The 22681-nt window shown below is 40.7% G+C and overlaps 1 protein-coding gene across 9 annotated transcripts in view; it reads left to right on the forward strand.

The window, feature by feature from the left end:
* SON (SON DNA and RNA binding protein) overlaps positions 1-22681 on the forward strand; it is a 41514-nt gene that overhangs the window by 3077 nt on the left and 15756 nt on the right. For 8 of the 9 annotated variants that reach the window (XR_008820026.1, XR_008820027.1, XR_008820025.1 and 5 more), the window contains exons 3-6: positions 1484-12304; positions 13798-13958; positions 16208-16348; positions 18195-18383. Coding sequence is in view for 6 of the 9 variants with exons in the window: in XM_056327413.1 (XP_056183388.1) it covers positions 1484-12304; positions 13798-13958; positions 16208-16348; positions 18195-18383 (11312 nt within the window). In the remaining 3 variants the exon portion in view is untranslated. Of the gene's footprint in view, positions 1-1483; positions 12305-13797; positions 13959-16207; positions 16349-18194; positions 18384-20777; positions 22677-22681 lie in introns of those variants that run through there. The other variant, XM_056327416.1, reaches the window with a different exon arrangement.

Genomic DNA, 22681 nt, shown 5'->3' on the forward strand with positions numbered 1-22681 from the left:
CACTTTGGGCTGGAATCTGGGGTGTGGGGGTGTTGGGTGGGTGTTTTGGTTGGGTTTTGGGGTTTTTTTTAGTTGTATTTTTCTGGTGTGGAAGAATGAGGCAAGCTAACGTAATAAGTAAGACCTATTAACCTGGAAGTTAATAAACTTAACCTATGATAAATGTTCTCACTGTTTATATCTGGAAAGGAGTTAGTGTAGCTGTTGATCAACAGATATTATCTGAAAATGCTGTCATTTGACTCTGCTTCATTGTACTTTTTAATTGCATTCACAACAGTGTTGGTGGAAACACTTTTTTCTTTGTTTATTCAGTAAAAATGTGTGTGTTTAAACCCCCCTTAAGGTACTTGTTTATGAACTTCTAAGTCACGTTCATTTAATAGTATTGCAATTAACTAACATTTTTTTGATCGTTTTGCATTGTTCACTTGAAAGAGTATGCTTTGTAATTGTGGCCAGATTATAATTGGAGAATCCTTATTGCTGCACTGGCCAGTATAAATATAGTCGTTGGAGGTAACATGCAAGTGGATTTGAATACATAGCTTGTCTTTGACAGAATTTAGGACAAGTTGCCTTATAGAAGTGCCTTTCTCATGAAAAGATAGCGCTAGTTCTAGAGAAGGGTAAGAACCTAATACAGGTTAAATTCAAGGGTAAATGAGGTATAGAATTAAAAGAAGGTGATCACTGCAGTCCCCTTGAGAACCTTCACTCTCCTTCAGAACCTCAGTGTTCCTCTTTTCTTGACCCCTCAGTGATTGCTTGTCCTTGCAGTCACCTGAATTTATTAGTTAGTTTCCTGTTTGAAGCAAAAGCTCTATTAGGTACTTTTTTGTGGCAGCTGCAGTCCAGTCTGAGCAGCTGGTTGCCTGTAGTGCCTCAAAACTTGTTTGGGATTGGGAAAGTAGATGCTGTTTCCCTAAATTTGTTTGAAGAACTTGGTGAGGAACTTAATCAGTAAATATGCTTAGATAATGTCAACACAGTAGTAGTATTGGGCTCGCTCACAAGTTAAAGCATAGCAGGGGATAATGGGTTAGCCACTTTTTTATACAGTAAGCATACCACTGCTTAGGTAATTAGTCTGGAAAATGGGAGTTCTTGTTTCACTTCCATGTGCAGCTTGGTGTGGTTTAAAAGCGCATTTCCAGCCTCTTGGAAGAGTGCACTGCCCAGTTGAATGTAGGTAGAAGTATATCCAACTACTTCTTGGAAAGAGTCTTGTTCCCACTGGAGCTGACCAAGATGATTTGGTTAACTTTTTGAAAGCAGAATTAGAGTTTTTTTTACTTAGTGACCCCTGAGGGGGGAGAGTAAGAGGGCTGAGAGGGGAGTGTATGCTATTTGTGTATGGTAGTGAAGAAGGCATGGGTTTCAAGTTTAAATTTTTTGTCCCTGTGTATTTGGTAACTAGCCTAAAATAATTTGTAAAATGTAGCCTTAATAACGTTTACAAGGAAAATATCATTTTTTCTAGATGTAGACAAAAATACTGTGAAAAATAGTACTCAGTCTACAAAAAGAAGCTCTACTGGTGAAGATGAAATTCCAAGGAAAAAATCAAAGAAGAACAAGAAACACAAAAGTAAGAAGAAGAAGAAAAAGAAGAAGAAAAGGAAGAAAGAGAAGAAGCATAAAAAGCAGCCAAAGGAGTCAAAGTTGAGTACGCGTCATGGAGAACATGCAGACTTGCAGCCTGCTTCCCACTTGATGCCAGAGAAACCGAGCTCCACGTTGAGTGTACAGCATGGAGGATTTGGAGATGTGAATCTGGCTGTCCACGTGCAGCCAGAACTGTGCTTAAAAGCAAATGAGGAGCTTGATAGACAAGCTTTAGGACTTGTTTCTCATTCAAGAACTGATTCTCAGCAATCTACAGAAAATCTTGGAAGTGAGGGGACTGTGTGTGCAACAAATCCTCCATTTAATTTAGAAGGCAGTCAATCTGATATCCAAGAAAATGCTAGTATAACTCAAATTTGCACTAGAGAAGAACAAATTAAACAGTCTCATGAAAATATTTATCCTACAGCTGTTGATGTGAGTGAAAAGGGTGTTCTTGTTGATACTGGAAATGATACTTTTTCTAGCATCCCATCTGGAGTTGCCAATAGATCTGAAATTCAGAAAGATTCAGCAGCAACTCTAGCTTCAGAGGTAATAGAAGCACTGAAAGATTCAGAAGTTACTTTGAAATCTAAAGACATTGGGGAATTAAAAGCTTTGGATACAGCTCTTGGGTCTGAGACCGGGGAGGTGTTGAAGTATCATGAAGCATCTCTACAATCTGTGGCACAGGAGGGAGCAAAAGAGGTAGAAGCAACTTCAGAATCTGTGTCTTTGGCAAGGGATGTGACAGCAATTCCTAAAACTGCTAATCAGGCAGATCTGAATACTGTGAAGGTAGCTCACATGCCTATAGCCATGGAAGAAGTGAAAATTCCAGAAGCAATGGAAAAATCTCTGCATGTGGGAAATGTGGAAAGATCTTTGGAGTTAGGGGATGTGAGCAGACCTTTGGAGCCAGCCCTGAAGCCCTCAGTTATATCTGGTAATGTGAGAGTGATGCAGTGCAGCCCCATGGAGGGTTCAGGTGTCTTGAAGGCAGATGTATCTTTGCAGCATTCTTTTAAAATACCTGCAGCAAGTGCTGTGACCCAGGTGGAAATAAGAAGTACTGAAGTACCCCTGGGATCAGGAGCTGTTACAAAAGTGAAGGATATTGAACCAGCTAGAAGCTCTACACATATGGAAAACGTGAAAGCTTTGGAGGAAGCTCTGCAACCAACCGCTGTAGGAAAGCCCAAAGCTTTGGAAACAATCATAGAACCTGTGGGTGTTACAGCAAAAGATGTCAAAGCAGCTCAAGGAGGTCTGCAAGCTGAAGTAGTCAAAGGTGTAGAAGGTACCACTGATGCTGCAACAGTGCCGAGTGCACCAGCAATGTTCCTACAACATAAAGTCTTGATAGAAACAAGGAGTGTGGACAGAACCCAGGAACCTGCACTTCTGGCAGAATTGACAGGTGTTAATGTAGTTGCAGATGCGAAAGGTTTAAAAGCTACTTCAGAACCTGTAGCAGTTGTGCAGACCTTTGTTCCCCAAACAACTCCAGAAATCCAGATGGTAGAGGGTTTTAAAGGTCTACAAGCAACCACAGAAGTTGCAGCACTATCAGGAGTAAAAGATCAAGAAACAAATCGAGCTACTCTGCAACTGGAGAGTACTAATGCATCAAAAATTTCAGAACCTACTCTCAAGCCTGTAGCTGTAACAGAGGCAAAAGATTCAGAAGGTACTTCATTACTTAGACAACCAGAGGAGATAAGAGAATCAAAGTCTGAGACTCAATCAAATGTGAGAGGTTTGGAAGCAACTTCCCTTTCTTTGCAGAAAGATGGTGTGAAAAGTCCAGGAGGAGTCCTAAGACCAATGGTCGTGGTGGAAGCAAAAACTTTGAAAACAGCCTCACTGTCTTGGCAAATGGAAGGTGTGAAAGCTTCAGAAGGAGCTGCGCATTGTGGGACTGTGGCCAGAGCAGCACTAGATTCAACAGTAGTGTCTAAAGGTTCAGAAATAAATCTAGAAGCAGGTTCGGATACCGGTCTCCTAGCGATGAAAGTCGGATCTGTGAGACCAGTGAAAAGTTTGGAAACAACTACAGGACCTGTGGCAGATATAGAAAGGAAAGATTCAGAAGCAGACCGTGACAGGGCTGGGACAGAGATGGAGACATCTGCATCACACCTCTACACCAAAGTTGTGAGAGACTTAGGAGATCCAGCATCTGTAGGTAGGGCAAATGTACAAGCTTTGGAAACAGTCTTGCAGCCTGGAACCTTTGCAGTGGCAAAGGGATTAGGAGAAAATGTGTGTTTTGAAGCCAAAATGGGTAGCAGAGTCTTGGAAGCAAGTCCAGGACTTCTTGCCTCAGAAGAAAGGTCAGAAAGAACTCCTGATTCTGTGGTTGCATGTGTAAGCATGGAACCAGTTATAGAGTCTGAGGCATTAGCGGGGAGGATGCATTTGAAAACCACAGCACAGAGAGAACCAAAACATGCAGAAACAGTTGCAGAACCTCTTGGTGCAAACAAAACAAAGAGTTCCATCATTTCGCAGTCCCAGGTCATGATGCATACAAGAACCTTACAGACTGAGGGTGTAGGGGAGATAAAAGATACTGAAGTAGCTACCAGTTCTGCCAGTGTAGAAGCGAGAGGCTTAGACAACTTGTCAGAAGTTGAGGCAGTTGCAGAGATAAAAGATGTGGAAGCGAGATCAGAAACTTCACACTTAACACAGATGAAAAATTTGGAAATGGTTGTGGGATCTGAAACAAGGACGCTAACGCAAGGCTTGGGAAGGATGTTGGCATCTGACGTGGTTAGAGAAGTGGGACATTCTGAAGTTCCTGCAGAAGATCCAAACAAATCAAAGGCAAGGAGCAAAGAAGCAATACTAGAACCTGTGCAAACTTCAGAAACAAGTTCAAAATCTGACCAGGAACAAATAGTAGGTCATTCAGAAGCAGTATTAGAGCCTTTGTCCAGAGTGGAAGAAAAAACTATGGCATCAGAGATAGTGACAGAAGTGAGAAATCTGATTTCAACAGATCCGAGAACTCAGGGACCTACTGTAGAATATATAATTGCAACAAGGAGGACAAGCACAAAAAGAAATGAGCCCTCGCTTATCAATGTAAAAGATTTGGAGGATGCTTCAGAAATGGAGAAAGCAATGGAAGCAAAATATTTGGAGCCAGCATCAGAAGTTAGAGAAGCGAGGTTGTTGGAACATATGAAAGAGTCTGCAACAGTAGAAGTGAGAGATTCTGAAACAGTTGAAGAGCCTGAGGTACGCATGGATATCCAAGGTTTGGAAACTTCCCAGAAGACTGAAAGTGTAGGGATGATGAATGTTTTAGAAGATGCTTCAGAAGCTGTTCCAGAATCTTTGCGCCCTGAAAGGGAAGAACATCTGCAGGCAGTTCTAGAGGCAAAAACTGCTGCAGAATGGAAGAGTACAGAAGGGGCTCCAGAGATCTTGAGTGCTGCTGAAATGAAATTCTCTGAAGCAATTCCAAAACCAGGGGATGTGAAAGATTTGGAAACAACACAGCAACATGAAGTTGCAGCAGAAGTACAATATGCAGAAGGGGTGCAGGGTCAACAAATTGAGGATGTGAGAGTTCCAGGTCAAGCTCAGGAATGGGAGATGCTGCTTGAGAAGAAAGATACAGAGCAAACTGAAGCCAAAGTAATAGCAGAAACAGTTTTCAGTTCTTCACATACAGCAGATGAAAAAGATTCAGCAGCGGCTTCTGAGTGTGAAATAATCGGGGACACAAACCAGTTGGAAGCAGCTCCGGCTGATGTGCCAGAAACAAAAGATTTGAAAATAGTTCCTCTTCCTGAGACTGTTGTAGAGCTGAAAGATGCGGAAGCAGCTGTGGGGTTGGAGGCAGAGGCAAAAGATTTGGAAGCAGCTCCAGTACCCGAGACTGTTACAGAAGGAGTTCCAGTACTTGTGGCAGAGGCAGGCCAGTCAGAAGTCATTCCACAGGCTGAGGCTGTCAAAGAAGCAACTCCAGAACAGGAGTCAGAGAAAAGAGATTCAGAAACATCTGATGTGCAGCCTGATGTGGCAGCACGAATGAGGGAGACTCTGATGAGACTTGAGAAAGTTATTGAGAAAAGTAGCCATAGAAGCAGTGATAAAAAACATGATGCAAAGAAACAAAAAAGGAGTCGCTCCAAGTCTCAGTCCAGGTCTAGGAAGCGGAAGAAAAAATCCAGGTCACGTTCTACTTCCAGGCGTTTGACATCTAAAAGAGCACGTTCTAGGAGCAGAAACTATTCAGTTTCCAGAAAAAAGCATTCCAAATCTAGGTCCCGATCTGTGGAGAAGAGAGAGAGAAGAGTGTCTTCCCGGAGGTCCAGGCGCAGACGTTCCAGGTCATCTGACCGTTACAGGTCTAAATCCAGATCAGCAGAAAAAAGGGGGAGCAGATTGTCCTCTGGGAGGTCCAGACGTAGACGTTCCAGGTCATCTGACCACTACAGGTCTAAATCCAGATCAGTGGAAAAGCGACTGTCTTCCCGAAGGTCCAGACGTAGACGTTCCAGGTCTTCTGATCGCTACAGGTCTAAGTCCAGGTCAGTGGAAAAGCGACTTTCCTCTCGAAGGTCTGGGCGCAGACGTTCCAGGTCTTCTGACCGCTACAGATCTAAGTCCAGGTCAGTGGAAAAGCGACTGTCTTCCCGAAGGTCTGGGCGCAGACGTTCCAGGTCTTCTGACCGCTACAGATCTAAGTCCAGGTCAGTGGAAAAGCGACTGTCTTCCCGAAGGTCTGGGCGCAGACGTTCCAGGTCTTCTGACCGCTACAGATCTAAGTCCAGGTCAGTGGAAAAGCGACTGTCCTCCCGAAGGTCTGGGCGCAGACGTTCCAGGTCTTCTGACCGCTACAGATCTAAGTCCAGGTCAGTGGAAAAGAGGGGGAGCAGGTTGTCCTCCTGGAGATCCCGCCGCAGACGTTCCAGGTCCTCTGACCGTTCTAAATCTAGATCCAGGTCTTCAGAAAAGAGAGGAGGCAAAGAATACTCATGGAGGTTCAGACATAGAGGGTCTGGTTCCTCTGATCGTTCAAAATCTAGGTCAAGATCTGTTGAGAAGAGAGGTCGGAAGGCATCTCTACGGAGGTCTAAACGTCAGCGCTCAAAGTCTTCTGACCGTTACAAGTCTAGGTCCAGATCAGTAGAAAAAAGAGATCGAAAGCAGTCATCACGGAAGTCTAAACGTCAGCGCTCAAAGTCCTCTGACCGTTACAAGTCTAGATCCAAATCAGTGGAAAAAAAGAAGGAGTCCTCACGAAAATCTAAGCGTCGCCGCTCAAAATCTTCTGACCGTTACAAGTCAAGGTCTAGGTCTGTTGAAAAAAAACGCAAGGAGTCTTCAAAAAAATCCAAACGGAAACGTTCCAAGTCCTCTGATAGTATTAAGTCAAGATCCAAATCCACAGAAAAAAGAGAGAGTAAGTTATCCTCAGTAAAGGGCAGTAGCAAGCATATGGAGTCTTCTGAACTTCAGGAGTCAACCATATGTCTTGAAAAAGAAGTTCCTGAACCTTCTTTGGCCAGTGAAGGAAGCTCTTCAAAATCCTCTAATGGTCCCACGTCTATAGCTTTGTCTGCTGAAGGAATAAATGGTCCAGAGCTGCCTCCAGCATCTGAAAGTGGGTTTTCCAAAACTTCTGACAGTCTTGAGGAAAGCTCCTCATCTATTGAAAAAACAACAGGTCTGCAGTCTTCTGTGATGTCTGAATTTGATAGCTCCAAAACCGCAGGTGACCAGGAACTGAGATCCACATCTGTGGGAAAAGCACAGGTTTCAGAGCTTTCTGTGACATCTGAAAACGGATCAGCTGAAAAAGCAGTGGCTCTGGAGTCTTCAACGCTACCTGAAGTTACATACTCCACATCTGAGTCAAGATGCTCATCTGTTGAAAAAAGGGGAGATCCAGAAACTTCTTTGGTAACAGAATTTCAGCTCTCTGCATCCCATGAAGAGTCGAGATCTACTTCCCTCAAAGAAATAGAGGGTCCACAGCCTCTTCTGACACTTGAAAGTGGATGCTCTGCATCTTCTGATGATTACAAGACAACCTCCTCATCCCCTGGAAAAATGGAGGTTCAGGGGTCTTCTCTGATGTCTGAAAATACACCCTCTGACTTGGCAGATGGTCATGAGTTGAGACATATCCCGGTTGAAAAAACAGAGCTTCAGAATTTTTTGCACGTACCTGGAAGTGAATCTTCCAATTTAGCTGACAGCCCTGAGTCAAGGTCACTATCTTTTGAAACACCAGAGGCTCAAAAATCTTTTCTAGCACCTGAAGTTACATGCTCTATGTTCCCTGATGTCTGTGAGTCAGCCTCCTTGGCTGTTGAAAAGGGCCAGATGCAGGAGCCTTGTCTGGCTTCTGACAGCGGATGCTTCAAGTCTCCTGATGGACATGAATCAGGATCCACCTTTGCTGCACAAGTAGAAGAGCTTCCATTGATGTCTGAAGGTGGGTCCTTTAAATCAGCTGATGGAAATGAACAAAGATCTTTATCTGTTGAGAAAGTCAAGGCCCTGGATGTTTCCCTGACGTCTGAATACGGTCCTGTTACAATCTCGGGTGGTGTCATTTCAGCAGCATGTTTTGAAAAAAGGCAGGAAGTTGTACTGACAACTGTAGAACAAAGCTTTAAGTCTTCTGAAGTTCATGAGTCCAGAACACCTGTTGACAAAGACTTGGATGGTCCAGCACTTTCACAAGTACTTGAAATTGACTGCTCTGAATCTTCTGAAATGCATGAATCAAGATACCTGCCTGCTGCAAAAATGGAGGGTACAGGATCTTTTTTGATGTCTAAAAGTGGAATTCCTGTGTGCCATGATGGCCATAAATCAAAACACAATTACTTTGAGAAAACAGAAGGTGCAGAACTGTTGCTGGCGCCTGAACTTAGGCATTCTGTCTTCCCTGAAGGCTATGAAGTGGCATCCACTGCAGTTGAAAAAATGGAGATCCAGAAGCTGCCTCTCCCACTGGAAAGTGGGTTCTCCAACTCTGCTGATGTTTGTGAATCAGTAAGCACATCTGAAAAACTTAAGGCCCCAGTGACTTCTCTGACATCTGAAGGTGGGCTTTTCCTGTTGCCTGATAGTCATGAATTGAGAGGTGTCCCTGCTGAAAAAGCAGAGGTGGAAAAATCATCTGAACTGAAATGCGTTGCATCCCCTGATGGCCACAAGTTGAGATCTGCCTATGATGAAGAAATACAGGTGCAGGAGCCACCTCTGATACTGGAAACCAGAGGTTCTGTTTCTTCTGATGGTCATGAGTTGACACCCACCCCTTTTGAAAAAGCTGAGGTAGAGGAGCCTTGTCAAGTGTCTGAAAATGAATACATAATAGGGCTTGATGGCCCAGAATTGACTTCAACCCCTGCTGAAAAAACGGAGATGAGACATCTTTATCGGATATCTGAAGAAAGATGTTCGGTGTCCGTTGAGAGCCAGGAGTTGCAGTCACCCTCTGTTGATAAGGTAGAAGTGCAAGAGCCTGATCTGGCATCTGAAAATGAATATGCTGTACCTTGGGAGGGCCAGCATTTGACATCTAGCTCTCCTGAAAAGGCAGAGATGCAGGAGGCTTGTGTAGTACCTGACAATGAATATGCTGTGTCTTCTGAAGATCATGATTTGCCATCTTCCCTTGCTGAAAGAACAGAGGTGCAGGAGTGTTCTCTGCTATCTGAAAATGAATATGCTGTATCTCCTGAGGCCCAGGAGGTGATAGCCAGCCCCGCTGAAAAGGAAGTGCAGGAACCTCCTCTGATGTCTGACAGTGAATATGTCGTCTTTGATGAAGGCCAAGGATTACAGTCTACTCTTGCTGAAAAAGCAGTGGTGCAGGAGCCTTTACTAATATCAGACAGCCAACATGATGTGTCCCCTGAAGGGCAGGTGTTGCTTTCTGTTCTTACTGAAAAAACAGAGGTGCAGGAGTGTTCTTTGTTGTCTGAAAATGAGTATGATGTGTCCCCAGAAGGCCGTGATTTGAGATCCAGTCCTGTTGAAAAAGAAGAAATAGAGGAACCTTCTGAAACATCTGAAAGTGAAAGTTCAATGTCCACTGATAGCCAGGAGTTGCAGTCTGCTGTTACTGGAAAAACAGAGGTGCAGGAGTTGTCTTTGATGTCTGAAGGTGAATGTGCCATGTCCCCTGAAGGTCAGGAGCTGCAGTCTAGCCCTGCTGAAAAAGTAGAAGCTAAGGAACCTTCTCTGACATCTGAAAATGAACATGTCCTGTCCCCTGAAGAGTATGAATCAAGATTGACTCATGCTGAGAAAACAGAGGATATGGATTCTTCTTTGACATCTGAAAATGACCATGTTTTTTCTTTTGAGAGCCAGGAGGTAAGATTCACCTCTGTACAAAACACAGATGGACGAGAGCTTTCTCCAGCACCTGAAAATGAACTTGCAGCATCCCCTGATGGCCAGGATTTGAGATTCTCCACTGATGGAAGAGTAGGTAGTGTCGAACCGTTGGTGCTAAATGATGGCGCTTCCATGTCCCCTGATGACAGTGACTTGAAATCCATCCCTGTTGAAAAAATGGATGATGCAATGCCTTCTTTAATGCCTGAAAGTAGGTGTTCTATGTCCCCTGATGGCTACAGTGTGAAATCTGGCCCTGGTGAAGAAACAGGGGATCTCGAGCCCTCTTTGATACCTGAACGTAGACATTCCACATCCTCGTATCAGGAAGGTCATGAGCCAAATTCTCCCATGGAGGAAGAGGGTCTAGAGTGCTGTTTGACTTCTGAACATAGAAGATCTGTGTCCCCTGAGGGCCATGACCAGAAATCTACAGTAGATGAAGAGATCGATGATCTGGAACCCTCTTTGACATCGGAACATAGGCGCTCCACATCCCCTGATGAACATGAGTCAAGATCTAGCATTGGTGAAGAAGCAGAGTATCTGGAGCAGCCTTTGACATCAGAACGTAGATGTTCTGTGTCTTCTGATGAACATGAGTCAAGATCTACTACTGGTGAAGAGGTAGAGGATGCAGAACCGTCCTTGACAGCTGAACGAAGAGACTCCACATCTTCTGATGAGCATGAGTCGAGGTCTACCGCTGGTGAAGATATAGAAGATGGGGAGCCCTCTTTGACAGCTGAACGCAGACACTCCACGTCCTCTGATGACCGTGAGTCAAGGTCTACAACCGGTGAAGAAATAGATGATTTGGAACCCTCTTTGACAGCTGAACATAGACGCTCTGTGTCTCCTGATGGTTGCGAGTCAAGGTCAACCACTGGTGAAGAAGCAGAGGACCAGGAGCCCTCCTTGACAGCTGAACGTAGACACTCCACATCCTCTGATGACCGTGAGTCAAGGTCTACTACTGGTGAAGATGTGGAGGATATGGAACCCTCCTTGACAGCTGAACGAAGAGATTCCACGTCGTCAGATGAGCATGAGTCAAGGTCTACCACCGGTGAAGAAGTAGAGGATATGGAACCCTCTTTGACAGCTGAACACAGACGTTCCACATCCCCTGATGGGCGTGAATCGAGGTCTACAACTGGTGAAGAAGTAGATGATGTGGAGCCCTCCTTGACAGCTGAACGAAGAGACTCCACATCATCAGATGAGCATGAGTCAAGGTCTACCACTGGTGAAGAGGGTGAGGATATGGAGCCCTCTTTGGCAGATGAAGATAAACAGGATTCCATGCCTCTTGAGAGGCTGGAGGAACAGGACTCTTCCTTTATACCTGAAAGTAGGCATTCTGAGTCTTCTGATGGTGAAAAATCTAGGTCCAGATCTGTTGATAAAATATCTGACAAAGAGTCTTCACGAAGATCTATAAGTAGACACTCAAAATCTCCTACTCGCCAAAAGAGCCGATCCACATCCGTTGAAAAAACGGCAGACAAAGAATCTTCACGGAGGTCTAGACGTAGACGGTCCAGATCTACAGCTCACCAGAAGAGTAGATCAACATCTGTTGAAAAAATGGCAGACAAAGAATCTTCACGGAGGTCTAGGCGTAGACGCTCCAGGTCCACTGTTCGCCAAAGGAGTCGATCGACTTCTGTTGAAAAAGCAGCAGACAAAGAGTCTTCACGGAGGTCTAGACGAAGACGCTCCAGGTCCGCTGCTCGCCAAAGGAGTCGATCCAAATCTGTTGATAAAACAGCAGACAAAGAATCTTCACGGAGATCTAGAAGCAGACGCTCCAGGTCTTCTCAGCGTAGATCCCAGAGATATGATACAGAGTCTCGCTCTAGACGGAATCGCTCCAGATCAGTAACACGGAGAAGAGCATCAAGATCAAAATCTAATCGTCGCTCTCGATCTAGTTCGTTGTCGCGTTCAAGGCACAGAAGGAGAAGTAGGTCAAGGTCAGCATCAAGAAGGCGGCGTTCTTTATCAAGAGACAGGCGTAAGAGATCTCAGAGAAACAGATCAAGATCTACTGACAGAAGAAGAAAAAGATCAGATTCAAGAGATCGTAGAATATCACTCAGGTTACGGAGCAGGAGTCGAACACCTATTCGTCAAAGGCGATCAAGGTCAAGGGGAAGAAGACGGAGCTCTAGTAGGTCACCAATTCGACTACGGCGATCAAGATCTTCAGGGAGAAGAAGATACAGCAGATCACCTGATCGTCGTAGGTCAAGGTCATCAGAACGATTTTCAAGCAGGTCGCCTAAACGTCTTACAGACTTGGGTAAGTGATAATTTTATTTTCAGTAGTTCCATGGTTAGGTGATACTGTGTTTGTTTATATAGTCTTATTTTAACATGTCTCAATAGTATTCATAAGGAATTTCTTAGAAGTTGTGTGCATTACTTTTAGTAGAAGTAATGACTTCCACTAGGAGCTTTTATGTTGGAGCTAAATCAGTGCTTATCATTTAGGTGGTGTATTTAGAGGAGGTCGTATCTTGGTTATGGAGCTTTTATACAAAAGTAGTATGGTGCAGTGTTGATGAACCCTGTCCATTGTAATAGTTGGTAAAGACCAAATACTCTGTAAGAAACTTTAAGAATTTCTAGTTTTCCTGAGAATGAGGGCATGAAAGAACATTTGAAAGTAAGTGCCAGCTGGAGAGTTCTTAGCGCTGTTGTCAGCTGTAATGCTTTTTATTCGTTATTCTGTCTTGCCTGTTCCCCACAGTAAGAACTTAATGGGAAGGAGACTGGTTCATGAAATACTCCTGGACCTAGCTGCTAGGAAAATAAAAGATCCTAGTGAACTGTATCTTGCCTCTGTGAGTGGAGAAAGAGAGGCCTGGTAGTTTTTTTAGTTAGTAAGTTAACATAAGGAGAAATAAGGTTCTAATTTTGAGTGACAAGCTCTTGTGCAGTGTGTGAGGAAGTGTCTTTTTGTGGACCTTGCATTCTGACCTTTTTAGTCTTGTCTCGTAAAGTTACCATGGAATCGCCTCTACCAGAGAAGTATTTTTGTAGAGACCATGAGAATTGATGAGCATCCTTAAATCTGCCTTCATGCTTTGATTATGCAGCAAGTGTGTATTTATACACTTACTGCTTAAGAAGTAAAGGAATGTTGGCCTTACAGGATTTTTGTAAAGCTGTATGCTTACAGAGATAGTAGTAACTAATTATTTGCAGACTGGCAGATCAGTTAATATGTAGTTTATTTTCATTCCCTGTTTCTGTGCTTTTTTCCTTAGTAAGGCAATACTGTTTTAGGAACAGTGTTGTATGTAACTGCATTTTATGCGAATGCACATTTTGTTCAGTGCTTATGTTTTTCTCTTGGTTGGTTGTAAGTAGCTTTCAGGCTATGTACTGGGGGACTTGAGGGGAACTTCCTCAAGAGCTTTGAATGCTTTTCAGAGATGGCTAGGAGTTAGACTTTGGAATTTGTGTTGAAATGACTCGGTATTTCCAAAAGTGGAATGAATTGGTGAAGTAAAATGGGCATCAGAACTTCTGGGATTTGGAGGGTTTCGAGTGCTGTAATTTGGAGTCCCCGTACTTTGTGTTAAATTTGCAATTTCGCTCATCTGTTGGGTAGACCAAATTTTAGAAAGTCCAGAGCAATGAAGTACAGTTCTAGTTATTTTCACAGAATAGAAAAAATAGGTAAAATATTGTTTTCTTTTAGTAATTTGTTTAGTCTGCCAGAAATGCATATTTATTATTAAAACAAGAATCTGTAAAAATAATGATTTTTCTTAAAAAACTTTTTAGACAAGGCCCAGCTACTTGAAATAGCCAAAGCTAATGCAGCCGCCATGTGTGCTAAGTCTGGTGTTCCCTTGCCACCGAGCCTGATGCCTTTGTTATCTCAAAAGAAAGATGACAAAGCCAATCAAAAGTCATCAAGAGATACACTGAAGGAGCTCACTGAGGTAAGTGAGAGCAATAGTATAAAGTCTGAAAATAAGCCAGTTGGTCTTTTGTGACTTCTAGGCCAGCTGTCATTCTGTGTTCTTGGTTCATGTCTAAGCTGGCTTGTGGTTTGAGCCCTTACTCTCTGCAATGTTTTAAGTCATGAAAACAGGCTTTTTAATTCAATGGAAGTGCATGAAATCCATTTATTTTTCTTTTTTTTGTTTGTTTTGATTCTGTTCTAATTTTGTACGAATTGGTAGTTCTCCTTGCAGCCCTGTTAATAAAACCCAAAGCTTTCTTGTCACATTTTCGGTTTTGTTGTTGTTAGTTACTTATATACTTAGTTTAGTTAGTGAATTTCACATTGTTGAATGTTACCTCTGCGTTAAAAATCTAGTGCCCACTTGATATAGTTCTGTATATTTTAATACATACTCCCAAGGTACTTTCAGAGGATTATTGTTGCAATTCTATTGCATTGCAATTCAAGTCTACAAATGGGATGTTTTTTGTTCTGATTTTGGGGAAAAAATTGCGAGTTGTCCTTTTGCTGCAGTAATGTCACCTTGTTCAATTTGCTGATTTCTCTCTAAGTTCCACCCCCACACCCCCCCCTGAAACTAGAGAAAATGTGGAATGGATTAAAAAAAAAGTGCTTTGGGGATTTTTTAATTTTTTTTTTTAAATTGCATCATTAGCGTCACAGTTCTGAAATACCTGTTTATGGCAGTAACATCCTGAAATTAAGCAATGTCAGAATGCTGAAAAGTAATCCTGTAGTTGTGTGTGGGCTAGTGGAAGCAGCAGTACTTGTTAGTGAAAAAGCTGAGATTGTGCAGATACACTGTGCAGACATCTTAAATGGGTTTTTATGTAACCTGACCAAGATCCAGTGTAGCTAGTGCTAATCTGGAAGCCCGAAATCTGCCCCTTTGCTGCCCTTTCTAACTGTGAGAATCTGTTGGATGATGTTCCTGTTCTGTTGAATTAAAATTGGCTACAGAAGCAGCCCAGGCCATAGCGATATGGTAGTGTGCCCCAGTGGAGAACCCTTGCAGAGCCTGTTCAGCTTCTTGCAAAACTGGCTGTATTGTCTTTGCTCTCTGCAGTGTAGCCTGCAAACTGGACAAACTGCTTCCAATTATTTGGGAGCCAGCTAATAAGTATAGATAATACATCTTGTTGAGTAGCTCTCGAAACAGTGCAGCCTTTTCCTGTTGCCTAAAGAATGTGCTTGAGTCACTTTTTAAAGGTGTCAGAGTGTCTTGGTTTTTAGTGATGGAGCTACCTGTTTGCTCCTTACATGCCAAGTCAGGTCATCAAACAGATGTGATTTACAATGCTATGAACTGGAACAAGAACCACATCAGGTGATGGCACTTATGCTAGTATTATTTCCTCAAATAATATGTTCTTAGATGTCTTGTAAGTGTACTTTTCATGAATGGGGACATAATAGAAGCATGATACTAGACTATATTATTCTCAAATGTGTTTTGGACTGACAAGTTATAGTTGCTACTGATAAACAGTCAGTGCAGATAACCATGATTAGTAAAGCATTTTTTCATCATAAAATTCTAGCCTCTCTAGAACGTGTGTTTTGTTTTGTTTTTTCCCTGGAGATTCTCTTTCCATTTGACTAGAGTATCCCCCATAGCACCTATATGTTTTATATTCAGCTTCTGTTGAATACAAAATGGGGGGTGTCTTGTGTACCTGGCCAACATCAAAAATATTTCAGAAGAAATTTGCAATCTTTTGGAGCCATTGCTTCTGACTAGGTCCCTGCACTACCAGTGCACTTAAAATTAGTGACTATTAATTGTTAGATTTTCCTGTGCAGTACTTTAGTGAGTTAGATTGACGTTTCTGTGAGATTGCAATATGCTAGTTACGTTTGATACCAAATAGCCAGTGAGTTCCTGCTCTGGAACATTTGCAGCCTTAGACACACATTCTGCAATGAGCACTGTGTGGCAGGTTTTGCAGCATGCTGCTGAAATCCTGGGTCTCTGAAATTATTCACTGCATGAGTGCCTAGCAAACCTAGGTAGGTCTAGGTAGGTGATTGATAATGTGTGTAAAATGTCAGAAGTACATACATTGATGACATTGCTGAAAGATTTTCGTAGTTTATACATCCTGCTTTAGAAAAGAAAAAATGTAAAAATGTGGTTTTTGTACGTTTTGGTTCAAAGTCCCAAGTTTTTTCATGGCCATCATGTTCTGTTGTGTGCCCCCCCCCCCTTTTTTTTTTTTTTAGAAATGTAAGAAGATTGCTCAAAGCACAGATGATGTGATAGTTAACAAACCTCATGTTTCTGATGAAGAGGAGGAAGAACGTCCTTTCTACAATCATCCTTTTAAGCTCAGTGAACCCAAACCTATTTTTTTCAATTTAAGTGTGAGTACTTTAATTTTCAGTATTTTAAATTGTGACAATTTTTAAATAATGCAAGTAATTTTACAGAATTTAAACAGGGATTGATAATCTTGGTGGAATTGCACTGGGATGTTATTAAAAGTGCTCTTGCTGCAATAAGAAGCTCACCTGCAGTCTATGAAATTGTGGTAGTTCCCATAATTGGATTGAAACTTAATTTTATTAATGTCTGTACAGCTTTTAGAGCTTCAGTAACATAAAGAGGATCACATTTTCATTTCAAAAATAACAGTATGAATTTGCAAACAACATTGGAATTGGAAAATGCTTTTGGAATGGCACTGTTTTTCTTTTAAAGCACAAACAAAATACCCCCAGCAAAATTCTAAAATAATTTTGAGGTGTTCTGAATAAGATGATGGCATCAGCTTTGTGCAGACTCCAAGTCTTGTATGTTTGCTTCTTCAGTAGATATTAAGTGCTTGCTAAAGAAAAAAAAAATTGTTAGTTTTGAGATTAACCAATAGAGAAGTAAATGCTGTGTTAAGAATGAGGATCAGTGATGTTGCTTTTTACTAAGAGGATCTAAATGTCCCATTAAACCCCCTCCTTGGGGGACTCTTTTTTTTTCACTCTGTCAGAGCTGGTGTTAACACTTTCTGTTGTGAGCATGTTGGGAGGAATAAAATGAGGGAGTGTTCCTTTAAATGCGTCTGGGTTTCATATGCTTTCAGGTGTGGATTAGAATTTGTCTAGGTTTTCTGTTTGTGGGTTTTTTTGGGGGGTAGCTTTTGGGTTGTTTTTTGTTTTGTAGTTTGGTGGTGGTTTTTTACAGTATCCTGGGATTTCTTTGTGCTCATGAAAGTGCTCTGATTTTGCAGGGTATGAAGTGCTATAGAAGTACTAATGTGCTAAGTGAAAATATATAGTGTTTATATTTTTATGGAAAAATATATATAGGTTGTGGCACACACAAAATTAGCAGTAATACATATTTATATAAGATGTAAGGTAGAAGTAGATCTGCATTCTATGTTGTACTGTTAGAAAGTGGTAAGAATGAAAATCAGGAGACCCTGGGAGTCTTAAAGGCTCTGAAGAGGAATGTTCTTTAGTGGTTGTGGGCTGCTCTGCCTGTTCTCCACAGCTTTGACTCTTCTAGTATCATTCTTAGCATTCTTCCTGGATTCTAGTCTTACTACTATTCCCATCCATGTTCCTTTGATAGTAGAAGCTTGCCTAACATTGTGAGCTGTCTTGGCTTCGTTTATGTCTTGGAAGAGGTACCTGTTGGAGATTTCTGCACTCTTAATATTTAGTAATGCTGTTCCAAGGAAAACAAGCTCATAGACTTAATCTACTTTGAGATTCATGCTGCTATTTAAAATAATCAAAACCTAGAAAACAAAATGTTGAAAACTTTTTTCTCTATGCATAGTAATATAGAGCTTTTTGTCATGATGTGGATATCACAGCTGATGTTTTTTATTGCCCAGGATTTTTGTTTTGGAGCTTTCCATAGAAAAACAGATGTGTGACAGATTAAGATTGTTCTCTTTATGATGGGGTGGAGGGAAAGCAAGCAGGTTAATTACAAGAGTGAAGTTTTGCATATTTTTGGCTGCTGAAGCTGATTTAAGTGATTTTTTTAGCTTCTAGGTGTTTCACCTTCTGTTATACTGCAGTTTGTTGCTCACTTGGGTGTTTTTAGCACTGTGCTAAAATTATTTGTGATAAGCTTTTGGTTTGATGTTAGTAAGAAGGATAACTTAAATGTAATACTGAGTGTATGCAATAAATTGTTTCTGAAAGACATGTAAGTATTTTTTTTCTTCAAGTTTTAACCCTATAATTTTATTTCTTTAAGACTCCCAGCATAAAACCAGCACCACCACCACAACCAAAAAATCAGGTCAGCCTGTCAAAGGAATTTCCTGTTTCATCTGGGTCTCAACATAGGAAGAAGGAAGCAGATAGTGTCTATGGAGAATGGGTTCCAGTTGAAAAAGGCAAAGAAGATAGCAAGGATGATGTTTTCCCCAAACCATCCATCGAGGTAAGGAAGGGAAGGAAAGCATATCATATAAGAAAACCAAAACCGTTATCTGATCAGTCTGGTATCAAACTGCAGTCTGTGGGGAAAAAAAAAAAAAAAAAAGCTTAAATAGATAATATCTAACACTTTAATAAGCTACTTATCTGAACCTCTGGGGTCTTCAAGTTTCATTGCCATGCTCACATGGGCCACGATGAAAGCAATGTACACCCATACTTTTGTCAACTAGTGTCGTCTTTGTCTCAATAGAATTTAAACTGTAGCTTGAAGATGAAAAGCAAATTTCTTGTCCAGTTTCCTGCAGAGGTTAATACCCTAAGTTGAGACTTTCATAATAATGCCTTTAATAATAATGGAAATCATCCTACCAATCTTAGAGCAATAACATCAAATTGAAATGTAATACATTAAAAACAGATATGATTGTAGTTTCTGAAACTGCTATTTCATCTGGTTGTATCTACAGAATTTTTAGCTTTACAGTCACATTTTCTCACATAGTTGTCTTCCGTGTGGCCTTCCAAAGGAAAAAAAATTAACTGTATGTATAATAAAATGGGAAGGGGGAAAGAAAAAAGCAAGCAACTGTTTTTCCCCTTGAAATGTCTTCAAAAGGATATTTTCGGGGGGGGGGTTGTAATTACGTAAATTAAGTATTTAAGACAGATGTTAATTTTTTTCAAGTTGTTGTTACCTTACTCTTACCTGAAGGCTTGTTCTCATACCTTTCAAAGCAACTAAACAAAAAACCCTTGGCATCAATTTCTGATGAAACAATCTTTTCACTTGGTGAGTTTTGTCTTTCAAGAACTTTCTGAGATTGTGCAGTTCATTTCCTGAAACACAGAAGGTACTTTCTTCTGGGTCTTCTACAGCACCAAAAGCACAGTGAATATGACTTACTCAACAGACATTTTCTTGGTATACCTCAGTTTGAGTCAGGCACCCAGTTCATTGTTCTCTCAGTGTAGATGGTAACTGCTGTTTGGTCTTTGTCATGAACCACTAATAAGACAAACATTTGAAAATGTTTGTGCAAAATGTGATTCCCAGCTACTAGTGTATATGTAAAAAGTCCAGAGCATAGAAACATTGTATACTAACATCTGGCCATGTTTTTGCCAGGTGGTAAAAAGTCTTGTCCTTCAAATAATTAATGATAATGCTCATAGTTCATGCAGGCTCTGTAGATGTCTGCATCCAGGTTGCCAATGACACTAGACTTGTGTTTTCACAAATTGGGTTACCTAAGCGCTAATGGTTTGTGTACTGATTTTGTAGAAGAGGCCTTAAAGATGGATATTGGAGTAAATATATTTAACAACTTTCCTTTTTGTCACATGTATCATTATAAATGCTTGTAACAATGTTGTCTGTTTTTATATTTTGTAAATAAATATTTTTATTTGCATTTACCTTAACTTGGTTTGTGTTAAGGGTGATTTCAAGGGTTGTTAGCTGACAGCAGAGCATACCATCCCCTTGGGTTTAGCAATCCTTAATTTTGAAATAAGAAATACTCTTGTAGTAGCAGGATCCCTGTATGTTTCTCCACGGAGTCTGAAAGGCAACAGAGTGCTTCTCTGCTTGTTTTTTTCAAATGGTTATGAGGACTCTTTGTGGATGAAATGGCTTCCTTTGAGCAAAAGAAGTCAGATAAGCTCCCTTGCTGTTGCAGTAGGGTAGAGGGGGAGTGTGCTTGGATCCTCAGGAAGTTTGACATACAATTTGCCTCCATTCATTGTTACTAACTTTGAAATCTGATTGTGACAACTCTGATGCAAGTCTATATTGGCATTAAAAAATACATAATTAGTTTTATTGTTACGTTTTTATTCAAGTCACAGAATTAGCTATGGGAATAAGCAGTCTGAAATGGCCCAGCTAATACATTAGAGATTGTTTTAATAAAACATTATGCTCTTGATTGTTTTAATAAAACATTATGCTCTTGATACAGTTGTTTGGGGTAGTAGGAGATAGAGGAAAAAGTCTTGAGTAATCTCAAGTATCAGCATGTCTCTAGAAGGCAGAGAAACCTATGAGAAAGAAGCTGTATTTGAAAGTTTGAGTACAGAGTTGAAGTATTGTATTTAAGTTTGGAGTATACACACATGACTGTTTTGCAGAGAAGCCGCCGTGGTCTAAAAATGTGGTAAATGCATTTGGTGTATCAGTGGATCTACCCAGTATGGTCAAAAATGCCTGCTTTCTATTGTTAGTCTCTTCTTGCTTCAATTTTGTGATTTGTGTCTGTGGGGAAATGTTACTAGAAGTCAGGATCGGAAAGGCAGAACTCTTACGGAGAATAGCATGCTGAACTTGGAACTGTTTTACTTGACTTTATAATAACAACTTTTCATACTTCAAGCAGAGATTTTTTTTTTTTTCAAGATCCAAAGCTGCCATCGAGTGTCTTGACATAATACAAAGCCACGATGGTCTCCAAAATGGTGACTGACTATGTGGGGAAAGTGTATGGGAATTCTAACTAACCAGGGTATCTACTAATAGGCCCCAGTCCGGTAAAGCACTAAAGTACACATGTATGTTTAAGTATGTGAGTGGTCCCAATGTGGTTTCAGTGGACTACTTGCATGCCTATGTGTATTGCTGGATTGAAGCTTTTGGTGAGTAGAATAACTTTTATTTATCTCCTGAACCAGTTTTACAAACAAACAGTTAAAATAATTCTTTAATATGTAAGGGAAGCTTAGTAACTCAAGAAAGTATGTATTTTAAACAGGCATTCTTTTACGTATGTGACCATCGCTTTAGGTGATTGTTAGAAAGCCTTTTACTTCTTCTTGTGCCTTGTTTATGATTGTGTTTTTGTCAGCTGGGACAATAAATAAACACTGAACCTCTGTTTCACAGACATACAGGACTTCCTGGATTTTAAGTCTGTCTTGGTCAGTGCCAGATGTTTCAGCAATGATCCTCCTAACAGAAATAATTTTTCTCCTGAACAGTAAAAATACTAAAAAATCCCCCATCTTACGTGAAGATTTAATAGAGCACAAAACCAATTACTCTGTTTCATGCAGTTGCAGATATTCAAGTCTGTCCCTTACTGTTTTCCAGTATTTTCTAAAATCTTGACCTGGTTTTCGATACAGAGGTATTGCGGATTAACTGTATTTTTCTGTTTAGCAGTCAATTTTAAATTCTTTTCAGTTTTTTCTGCTGCCTCTGTAGTATAATGTGAGAGGCTAAGGTTATGAGGTAGCGACTAACAAAAGGTAGAAGTCTTTCGTAAAACAAAACCAGTGAAATGATGAACTTTATGTCTATATGCCGCCTGCTGTTTTGATTATTTGGTTTCTTCCCTACCTCAAACAGTTCCAGCCCTTTGTCTCCTTAACATGCTTATCTCCAAAGAAATGTCACTTGTTTCTGAGCACTGTTCTTTTTGTCCTTTCAAAATAGAATGATCCGTAAAATGTGTATCTTCTGAAGAACAAGGCACAAGTAATTTTACAGAATACCTCTATACTAGCCATAATTTATTACATCTTTATACCCCCAAATGTTTTGGATTTCTCTTTTGATTGCTGTGCACACAGAGTAGAGGTTTGCATGGAGCTTCTTGATTTGCTCTGTATTTTTTTACACAAGTGATTCTGATTAGTATGTGCGAGAGAGTTTCAAATCTCTTTTTCTTTAAACTTCATTATACTTTAGCAGCACAGATCTAAATAATCCTTACCAAATCAGTCAAATTTTTGAGTGTGGTTTTACCTCAGGCTGAAGATTCAGGATTTGAAACACTAAAGCCAAGATCGTGGCATACGTCTGATTCTTGCTGTAATTTTTTTGTACATACAACTTTGAAGCTCAAGTGTGACTTAATGGTAGAGTGCTCATGTGAACAGCTCTCTGAAGGCATTTTTTTTTTTTAATAACTAAATTACATTTAATTCTGTTGGTTAATAAGATTCTGTTGGACAATAATGTGCTTCTCTATTTAAGTATTACACACCAGAACTTTTGGTGCCCAAAGCAGTTCTTTGAAAATAATTTTTCTGATATTTTGTCTGTACAGGTGATGCTAAATTATCAGGGTGTTATAATTTAATTTCAGATGTTGTATTTGTTTAGGAAAGCCTATATTGTATATACTTAACAAATAGTCCCAGGATTTTTTTCAGTGTTACCTAATTGTATATCAAACTAACCATTTGATGTGTAAAATAACTTTGTAGCATTTGTAGCATTTATTCTACAACAGCATTTTCCAGATCAAATGAATGTTATTGTGGTCTGATGTATTTTTAAAAATAATCTTTTTCTTCCTA

Source organism: Falco biarmicus, chromosome 2 (assembly GCF_023638135.1).
Source record: "Falco biarmicus isolate bFalBia1 chromosome 2, bFalBia1.pri, whole genome shotgun sequence".
NCBI classification, from domain to species: domain Eukaryota; kingdom Metazoa; phylum Chordata; class Aves; order Falconiformes; family Falconidae; genus Falco; species Falco biarmicus.